Raw genomic sequence first — 9686 nt, 5'->3', positions numbered from 1 at the left:
CCTAAAATATTTAGAAACAGCTTTATCGTGAAAAATTAGGAAAGAACCTTTCAAAATAAAAATAGAGCAGTTTCTTTAAAAAAAAAGTAATGAAGCTGATTAATGTACTACGTAATAAGCAGTTTGTAAACCTTTTTAGATCTGAATCATTTAATAGAATTTTTGCAGTGTGTAAATTTTATTGCCTCACCATAAACTTTACTCAAATAATTTCTCAAAAGAGTCAATAAATGAGTTAAAATCTAGATCCTAAATAAAACAAATTCTAACAAACCGTTGATCGATTTCACACATTTTCCGAAAAATGCCACTTATCCTCAACCGACATCCTGCAAATTATCTAATCTTGTCGCAAAAAATGTCCGCCTCTACTGCGTCAATTCGTAATATTATGTTTTATGATCCATGAAATTTCCGTTATTTTTGCTTCAAGTGCTCCTGCAAAAAAAATATCGAAAGGAAGTCAACGTCAGAAAAAAATTTTAAAAACAGGTTAGCCAAGACGCCGTATTAGTTAGATTTTGATATAATAAAACACACATTTTGCATTAAACATTCAATGATTATTAATTGTTTCTGTTTATCAAGATTATCTATTGCATCTAACAAAACGTCAACAAAAACAAATCTGAATGAACTCGTTGAGAAGTGTTTAAGTAAGTTGCAAATAAAATTCCAAAACAATTTCTAGTTTCATCTGGCATCGTGCATCTCCTCGGTGTTATACAAAAGTGACATTCCTAGAGGGCGCTAGTTGCGGACAAACAAGTCCAAGCCCGCTGATGCATTACCCGCGGAAAAAAATACTTACGTCTTGTCGCAAAAAAACTATTTGCACCTTTTGGTATGGAAATCGTGGTGCGGAGCGCCATTCACTCGTCAAGATTAATGGCAATCCGGAAAAAAGCCGGTGTTGTTGACAAGCTCGGCCAAATCTACTCGTACAAGACGGATGAATTGTAAACGTTTGATTGGTGGCGATCGGCGTTATGTAAGCGAAAAACAACGGAATCCTTTAATGGACGCCGATTATTACCAGATCGGCACGAGCAAACACACCACCTCCGCCGTTAATTAATTGTCATAATAGTGAGGTAAAGTGACGTCGGACTTATTAGTACCTGTCGACGACGCATCAGACGTCCCTAACAAAAGAATCTCTTTGCCTATATTTGTGGGTGTTTCGCAAGCCTGGTTGGCCTCTCTTAGATGTGTATTGATATCAAGGCTCTGGCGCGTGAAATATGATTTTTTCAGAAGGAAAGTGGAAATCGAACAATCGCCTCGTGAATCGACGTGATTTTCTCGATCGAAAACAATGCGACTTATCTAATCTGCCTGACTACTCAAGTTAAGTAAGAGACGGGTGCATCGACGGCGGACCGCGAGGTGACGTCGGAATGGAATATTTCCTTCGAGGTGTTAATTTATTGATCGATTTTGCAACGGATTAATACACAAAATTCCAATATAGCGAGGATTATTTCGATCGATTTACAAGGTGACAAGAAAATGTCGAAAGAGTCGCGCAACACCCGATTTCTCTACCATCATCCCCAATAATAAGAGTGATTAGTTAGCGCCTAATTTGCGAAAAAACCGACAATTGGTTAGCGACTGGCGCAAATCGCTTCTGTCAACATTGCCTCACTCGGACGAGCGCCAAGACTGGACGACGAGAGGAAGCGCTGGTACCTGGGAGGATCATTCAAAAACTCATTAGACGATTTGCATAAAATTCGCATAATTCTTTTTCACGAATTGCGGCACGTGATGGCTCTTTCAAAACGGTTTCTAGCCGACCTGATTGGAGGCGCCGAGGAAAACGGCGAAAAGTCCGTTTTCCACTCGTAATCTTCAAGTGGCCCCCTCCTCGTCATCCTCATATCGCACATTTGACTAAGACAAGGACGGCCATATCATAATGGATAAATGTTTCGAAAAGTTCACACTTTACCGGTCGACTATCAAGAAATCAGTTCATCACACACGGTACCACCGCCGTGCGCGCTCGTCCAAAAGCATGAAGGATAACAGAGTACCGAGCCGCACCTCGGAACTAGCCCTTCATTGTGATCGGATCTCGATCGATTTGTGACGACAGCCCCGAGTGTTGGTGGAAGTTGTTAATTTGGGGAACAAGTGGATAATCGCCTCATTAAACGGCGGATAACACCACTAAACTTACATTGTTATTAATACAGTTTACGTGATTTGCATCCAAGGTAAGTGGACAGTCGAACCCGACGACACTCTACCAACGTCTCTCGCAGATGATGTCCAAGAAGCAGTGGTTCGCGGTGCTGTGCATCTTCATCCTGTACCTCTGTCTGGGGGCAGGGATCTACCACATCGTCGAGACCGAAGAAGAAAACAAACGGTTGGAGGAAGACAATTTGGAAAAGTCCCGGCTCGGAGGTACTACCACCGGTTGTGACTGTTGACACGTGTCAAAACTCTTCTTGCAGGGTACTTCGAGAAGCTTTTCACCAACGCGCGCCCGCCCCTCGACGAGCGCGAGTTCTTCAGAGAACTGAGCGACTACTGCGGCAAGCCCCTGCAGAAGAACATGAGCGACGTGCCCCCTAACAAGAGGTGGGACTTTTACCACTCTCTTTTTTTCGTCATCACGGTTGTGAGTACCATCGGGTACGGCAACCTCGCGCCCACCACCATGTTCGGACGGATCTTCATGATTTTCTACGGCCTCATCGGCATACCCATGAACGGCATAGTGATGGTGACGCTGGGCAACTTCTTCGGGAGATCGGTGAGTCACCGACTGAATTATATCCACTCCCACGTCACAAACCAATCGCGCTTTCTAGTTTACGAAACTGTACCACCGCTGGAAAACCTCGAAAACGCAAGACGACACCACGCGCTTGGGCCTCATCAGCCAAGTCGTCCTCTATTTAGTACCCGGTTTCACTTTCTTCATTTTCCTGCCGTCCGCTTTTATGGTACTCTTCGAAGGCTGGGAGTACGACGTGGCCGTCTACTACTGTTTCGTCACCTTGACCACCATCGGCTTCGGTGATTACGTCGCGGGTGTAGAGAACGTCAACGACTTCCCCGACTTCACCTACTGGCTCTACAAGATTTTCCTTTTGATTTGGGTGATCGGAGGCCTCGGCTACGTCGTCATGATCCTCGGCTTCATCACCCAAGCTCTCCAGAGCAAGAGGATACACGAGATCGAACAGATCATCACGCAGAACATCAAGAAGACGCCGGTTCGCATCCGACAAGAGCTGCGCACCCTCCTCCAGGAGTTCCTCTTCTTGAAGGTGAAGCGCGTCTACAAGGACGACTTCGACTACACCCCGAAACGCCTCGAGAGGAGCCAGAGTTGTCCAGATTTGAACATCTACCGCAACTTGGACTCGCCCACGATGGCGAGGAAACGCGCCTTGTCGGAGTGTCCCGGACACTTCATCCTCCACCAGATCCAGTCGGACAGCGATCTGGAGCGCATCGACAAAGATCTCACCTTCCAACCCACCAACGAGTTCATGCAGCAGAAGGACCTCCTCATGATGGTCGTTGACGCACTCGGCAACCTGGACAACAAGAGCGAGATGAGCGACGGCGCCTATGAAGGTTTCTCCGACTCGGAGATCCTCGCCAGTGAGAGATTCGGCAGTAAATGGTCGCTCAAGAGTCAGACTCCTTCTTTGCCCAAACCCCAACGCAGACGCGCCGTCAGCGACATCCGAGTCCCGTCGATGCACAAAGTCGAGGCGCATCATGACATCTCCTGGTACCAGGACTCGACCCACAACTACCAATCCTTCCTCCGGCCGCGAACCTTCTCCGAGCCTTCATCCGAAACTGAGAAGAGCTCGCAGAACCTCCTCACCCGTCTCAAGAACAAGTTTATCACGCCCAAAGACGACAAGGCGCCTGACGTGGAGCAGAACCGGCGCAGAGCCAGCATGTTCTCCACTGCTGAAGACCGCTACCTCCGCCAGACCAACCGAGGTAGAGTCTCGGTGATGTCGACCGAGCAGCAAGAGGCGGTTCTCGAACAAACCTCGATCGCAGACTTCATCAGAGCCCTGTCGGCGATCACGGTGCCCGAGACCATGCTGCAACCCAGCGGTGCCCCCAAGAGGAAGCTGGGAACCGCCGGATTGTCCCCGCCTAAGACTCAATCGCCCCCCAGGGCTCGACGTCTCGCCATCAGACCCAACCTGCAAGCCAGACGCACCTCTCTCATGCCCGACTCTCACACCGTGCAGAACGAGAGGCGCAGGTTCTCGCTCAGGCCGGTCGAGGAGAACTTCCTAGCGCCGCCGCCGTACACGCCGAGGCCCCCGGAGGAGGCGGCACGCGGCGGAAGGAGGTTCTCCAGGATATTGAACGTGCCCACTATCAGTATTAGTCCGGTTCAAAGGCAAGTCAACAAGAGGGAGAACAAGGACGATGTGTGACCTGTATCAGGTCGATGAAGTATTAAGGATGTGCTCCTGTTTCTGTGATTAGCGACTGTTTCTCAAGTGCCTTCTGTTGATTTCCATTGCATTTAATAAATAACATATTTATTGTTTTATTGTTGCATTTTTATAACTGTTGCACCGCAACTAGGTTATCGATAATCTCGTATCGAAGGATCAGAGATAAAGTAGAGAACAAGAAAGTGCTTGTGCGAGATGATGAGGTAAAACTTATCACAAGCGGAAGATAAAAATGTTTTGATCTACGCTTATGCAACCAAAACAACACTTGTACATCAGATTGCCTACTCCGATAACGATTAAAAAATCAGATTTTTTTGATTCACACTTCTGCTAATCATCAATAATTGCATAATTATGTATGTTTTACACACTTCAATTAATTGTGACTTGTTTACGTAATTTATCCGAATGAAACAGCTTATACCGATACGGTAGTCCACCATTTTGATATAAACTTCACCTGGGCCTTTATCAATTACATAAAACTTGCACGAATCTTTTGTCAAGTGGTTTAAGTGTGTTTTATTGATTTATATTACGTCTCAAAAGCCTCTGTGCAATTAAGGTGCCTTCATAATCGTGATTTGCAGATGAAACATTTAGATTAGATGAAAATCAGGAAATTCATGACTCTGCAGGTAATTCAGTTTGGCGTGAGATAGATTACCTGATAGAAAAAGAAAATAACAGGATAATAACCAATAGGACAGTGACAATGAAACAAACGTAAGATAAAGAAGAAGGGAAAAGAAAGCAAGTAGATTGTTTATCTAAATTACTGAAGACTAACCTAGGTTAAATCTTCTAACTGTAAACGAGTCAATTAAATGACATTCTAGTAAGCTTGTCATTGGTACAAACTTACGTTTAACCTTGAGATTACAAACCTAAACAGGTCTCCGTCTGTAGATTAGATTTTGACATGAAACGCCAGCGATTGTTTTTTGTTAGACTAATCCTGCCACTTTCACCGAAGGGTACTTGCAAATACTTAGTGTCTGGTAAATATTTTTCTGCATCTTTATCTGTGATAACCTCGTTCGAGTGCAACGGTTGCATCTGTGACCCAAAAAAATGGTTGGAAAACACCCTCGAGTGTTTTGTTTTGGTGGAGTGTGGTGGTGTAGAGATAGAAAAGTCCGTAGAATAGCATATATTTCATGTAAGTATGAAAATAAATGATCGTGAAACAATGAATAATTAATAATAATGCTAACAGGGTCTTAGCCTACATCTTGGGTGGTTTACAGAAAGTTACTGTATGGGTTGACGGGTACGACATAATTGGTCGTAGGTACGTGTATCAGTGCATTGTCGTCGCGTGGAACGCCATTATCTCATTGCAAATGGTAGTAACAGTTAGAAAAAAAAATGCAATACATTGTGGCAATCTCAACAACTACAATTATATAAATTAAAAATAAATAATACCATTTCATACATTTACAATTAAGATAACCGTTAATTATTAACAAACGAAGAAAATTCTCGACTAGTTCAAGAATTGCATCCCTACAAATCTGTTCGTTGAGATCGTTGCGATCAGGTGTTCTCCTCGTGCTTTTGCATCTCGGCGATTTCCGGCGGATCTGGGAGCGTCAGCGGCGGCGAGACGGCGACTGGTTGCTGCTCCAGCATCGTCATGAAGATGGAGATGAGATTGTTGACGCCGATCAAGTAGCCGTCTTCGTGGTTGCCCACTTTCCATTTTGAACTGTGCGTGATTTTGACCTCTTCGGGGAGTTTGATGGTCTTGGCGAAGTCGATCAGCCAGACGTTGGCGTTAAAGCGGTCGTGGACGAACAGCAACGAGCTGCCGATCACCTGGATCGTCAACTGTTAGTTGTGGACAAGAGGCGTCCAACAGTCGGGGGGCTTACCTCGTGATTGCTGAAGAACTGCGACGTCTCCAGCGTCGCTTTGATCGCCTTCAACCTCTGGATGTACTTGGGCTGCAAATGACGAGTTAGATCGGGTGATCGGAAGGGGATTCAGGGATTTACCACTGCGTGGGGGAAGCCTTCCGTGAAGTCCTGGAACGCTCTCGAGATCTGCTCTTTGGACTTGGTCGTCTTGAAATCTTTGCTGGAGGTGCCGTCGCCCTTCCGTATCCCTTCTATCCGGAAACCCAGCGTGGCAGTGGACGAGATCGTCTCCCTCCAGACCATGTACCTCGGCTTGGTCACTCCCTTCATCCTGTGCTCCTCCTCGGTGGGGGCATTCGAGTCGATCTGGCACATCTTGTCGTACATGTCCTTCCTCAACTTGGGCTTCTCTTTAGCCTTGGCCAACTCTTCCTCGAGATACGTCCGCACGCCGATCTTGCAGTCCATCACGCACGGCGAGACAAAGTCGCCCAAGAGATCCTGCAGCTGGATGTACGAACACTCCCCGTCGTCGCTGGCCACCAGACCTTTGTACTCCGGAACGTACGGTCTCAACACGTCCTTCATCAACACCTGCAATCCACACTGTACAACGCCGACAAACAAAAAACACCTCCAACTACTTTGAAACATTTCTCTTCCTTGACGCACAACTTCTTCAGGATCGTCCCTTGGTCGGGTCCCGCCTTGAAGTTGCCCTGGTGGCCGGCAAGTTGCACCCACGGGTACCTTTGTTTTTTGTACGTTTGGAAGAAGGGCGTCCATTGGACGATGTTGCGCAACTTCCGCCAACCGGACGGCTGCAACAGACAACAAATCAGACTCGTTGGATTTTTTGTTAGACCGGTCAACTTTTCTCTGCCTTGACGACGACATCTTCGCCAATTAATGAGAAATACCGCAAATTGGTGGACGCGTTGACGTCAGACTTATCGAATCAGACCTCAAGTTCCGTCCGCGGCGGCTGACAGGAAAACGCTGCTAGATTATGCTGTTTTGTCCGATTGCGACTAATTAATCTTCCGAAAATGGGGCCGGAGGGTCCGAGATGGCGCACCTGTCGCCTTCTCACGCGCGGATTTGACCCTCGCCCGTACATAAACCACGACTCGTCGTTCTTCCACGCTTGAGCCATCACTTCTCGATACCAAACGTCTAATCTCCACGGTCGCGTTGTTTGTACAGGGCGAAGTTGATATCAATCGTTTCAGGTAAACAAACATAACACCACCGCAACGTCGTATCAGCATGTCGAGCAAACGATACTCTTGACGTCAGAGCATGTCGCCGCATTGTGTGTTAAAGGTGGACGCACTTTTCCCTTGAAAACGACACGAAAAATTCCCACCGCCGAAATGACGCACGTACCAGCATGATTCTACGTTTTCGGTTGTTACGATTCTTCATGTTGACCGATGAGGAAGCGAACCCAACGCTCCACGAAGGAGTGCATTCCCTCCTGCGCTGCACCGCTTTTTCGCCGCCGTCTTGCGTCATAGCTATTGTGTTGAGGCTTTTTCTTCAGCGACGCAAATTAGAAATGCGAAAGGAGAAGAATCGCATCGGATCGGTGACGTCAACGAAAGAGAAATCCCAATTAGAGACGGCACAGTTTCGGTGAGAAGAAACTGGCCTGTTTGACCAAAGGGGGTAAACGAGCGTGGTCTCTTCTTTGGAGTCCGTCTGGTGTCACCCTCTTTCTTAAGAAGTTTCCGAAGCCAAGTACGCACAACGTTGTGCACTGACAATCACCGGAAAAAACTACTTTCTCATGGCAGACGCATGTTTATTTATTGTTATCGTTTGTGATTCGTGGTATTGTCATTAGCATGGGCAAAAAATATCCTCGGTGTGTTCCCCGGATTACACTAAATAAAAACTACTCCCTAATTGCAATTAATTCCACTCGCAAACACTCCCACACCTAAAGTCCGTTTTTTTTTAATAATCAATTGTCAAAGTGTTGTCAGGTTGACAGAAAATCAAAACAGTCAATTTTTTAAATCACGTTTGGAACATTGACACACTTGACAATTTAAATTTAAATTAAACACGTGTTTCACACTCGTAAACATATGTAACATAACCTCAATAATGATCTGGGGGGAAATCTAGGGTGAAATTGAGATAGAACTGGACCAAATGTCAATGATTTTTAATATTTAAAATTTAATATTCAGTTTGGTCTTTTTCTGTATTTTGACACTGACAATTGATTATTTAAAAAAACGGACTATACCTAATTATCACCACGAAGCGATCGCTTTGACAATTTTTCTCTAATTGCGGAGAAAACCCAAACAACTTTTGTCGATTTGTTTTCGTCCGGAGCAATTACGCCAATTCTTAACAGTTTAACGAACGTCTCGTTTTTATGAAGTACTAAATACGCTCAATTTCGGAATAATTATGGCAATTTCAAGGAGCCTGCAAAAACTGGCTTCGTTACGAGCAAACCCATTTCATTAATTCCCGAATTCCAGTTATTATGCAAATTAAATTAAATCCCAATTATGCTGATGCAAAACACGTAAAAACCGAATTGTCGTCCGACTCAATTTAACACCGAAACCGAAGTTTGCAAGAAATTATCTCTCAACACAACGTAACGCAATCTAGACCCGTGACGTAACAGGAAACGTGATAAGAAACAAAGAGTGTTTTGTTTCGGTGCGGTTTCTCGCCGAAACATAACAAAACGTCCCAGTCGAATTTTTCGCATTTTTTAATTTACGACGCCATTTGCCTATCACTTGACGTCAACCCGCTGAACTAATTACCAAACAATTCCCTTTCGGCTTATCTGAACTCGTGAAAGTGCAACTTTTGGCGAGCCGGTCCTGCGCCGCTGTAACTTTCCCGCGCAGCCTCACTATTTATCTTTGGTAAATAGCACTTATCTCGAATTGAATTTATTTCGACCCAATTTGCTGCAATGATTTCGCACTATCTGAGTCCAAAGAGTCAGACGGAGGATCCCGGGGGCAAAGTCTCGACGGCAGCATCCCGACTGACCTTGGGCAACTGGTGGACTTTGGGGATATCGGGAACGTCGGACTCCCATTCCGAGCTGAGGTCGTCGCTGGAGGCGTCGGCGTAGTCGGTGGACAAGGGGACTTCCAGCAGGCTCTTTTGGTATTGGTCGTATCCGGTGGAGGCGGTCGATCCACGTCTGGAACCCGGAGTTCCCGGACTCGCGCTGCGCCGGAAGAGACTGCCACGTCGGCTCAGACGGGGGGAGGTGTCCGAGCCCGGCGAGGGGGAGCGAGACGGCGAACGGTTCGGGGAGAGGCAGCCCTCTGCAAGGGGAAAGTTCGTACATCTCGAGGAAGGGAGG

The 9686-nt window shown here is 46.2% G+C and overlaps 2 protein-coding genes across 9 annotated transcripts in view; one reads left to right on the top strand and one right to left on the bottom strand.

Moving 5' to 3' along the window:
• The first annotated feature begins 1914 nt into the window (after window positions 1–1914).
• On the top strand, window positions 1915–4555 carry Ork1 (open rectifier K[+] channel 1). The gene is made up of 4 exons (XM_069052168.1): window positions 1915–2225; window positions 2274–2418; window positions 2469–2770; window positions 2829–4555. Exons 2-4 carry the CDS (start codon window positions 2274–2276, stop codon window positions 4434–4436), a joined length of 2055 nt encoding a protein of 684 aa, XP_068908269.1. The 5' UTR covers window positions 1915–2225; the 3' UTR covers window positions 4437–4555.
• A 1046-nt stretch (window positions 4556–5601) lies between these two features.
• The window catches only part of IP3K2 (Inositol 1,4,5-triphosphate kinase 2), a 43594-nt gene continuing 39509 nt past the window's right edge, over window positions 5602–9686 (bottom strand). For 4 of the 8 annotated variants that reach the window (XM_069051008.1, XM_069051007.1, XM_069051009.1 and 1 more), the window contains 4 exons: window positions 6973–7149; window positions 6467–6922; window positions 6344–6415; window positions 5602–6287 (listed from right to left, as the gene is read on the bottom strand). In XM_069051008.1, coding sequence (XP_068907109.1) covers window positions 6006–6287; window positions 6344–6415; window positions 6467–6922; window positions 6973–7149 — 987 coding nt within the window. In that variant the 3' untranslated portion in view covers window positions 5602–6005. The other 4 variants (XM_069051010.1, XM_069051014.1, XM_069051015.1 and 1 more) reach the window with 4 other exon arrangements.

This window comes from Tenebrio molitor, chromosome 6 (genome assembly GCF_963966145.1).
Source record: "Tenebrio molitor chromosome 6, icTenMoli1.1, whole genome shotgun sequence".
NCBI lineage: Eukaryota > Metazoa > Arthropoda > Insecta > Coleoptera > Tenebrionidae > Tenebrio > Tenebrio molitor.
Note: the sequence above shows the minus strand (reverse complement) of the source record. Positions and strands in the feature narration are given on the sequence as shown.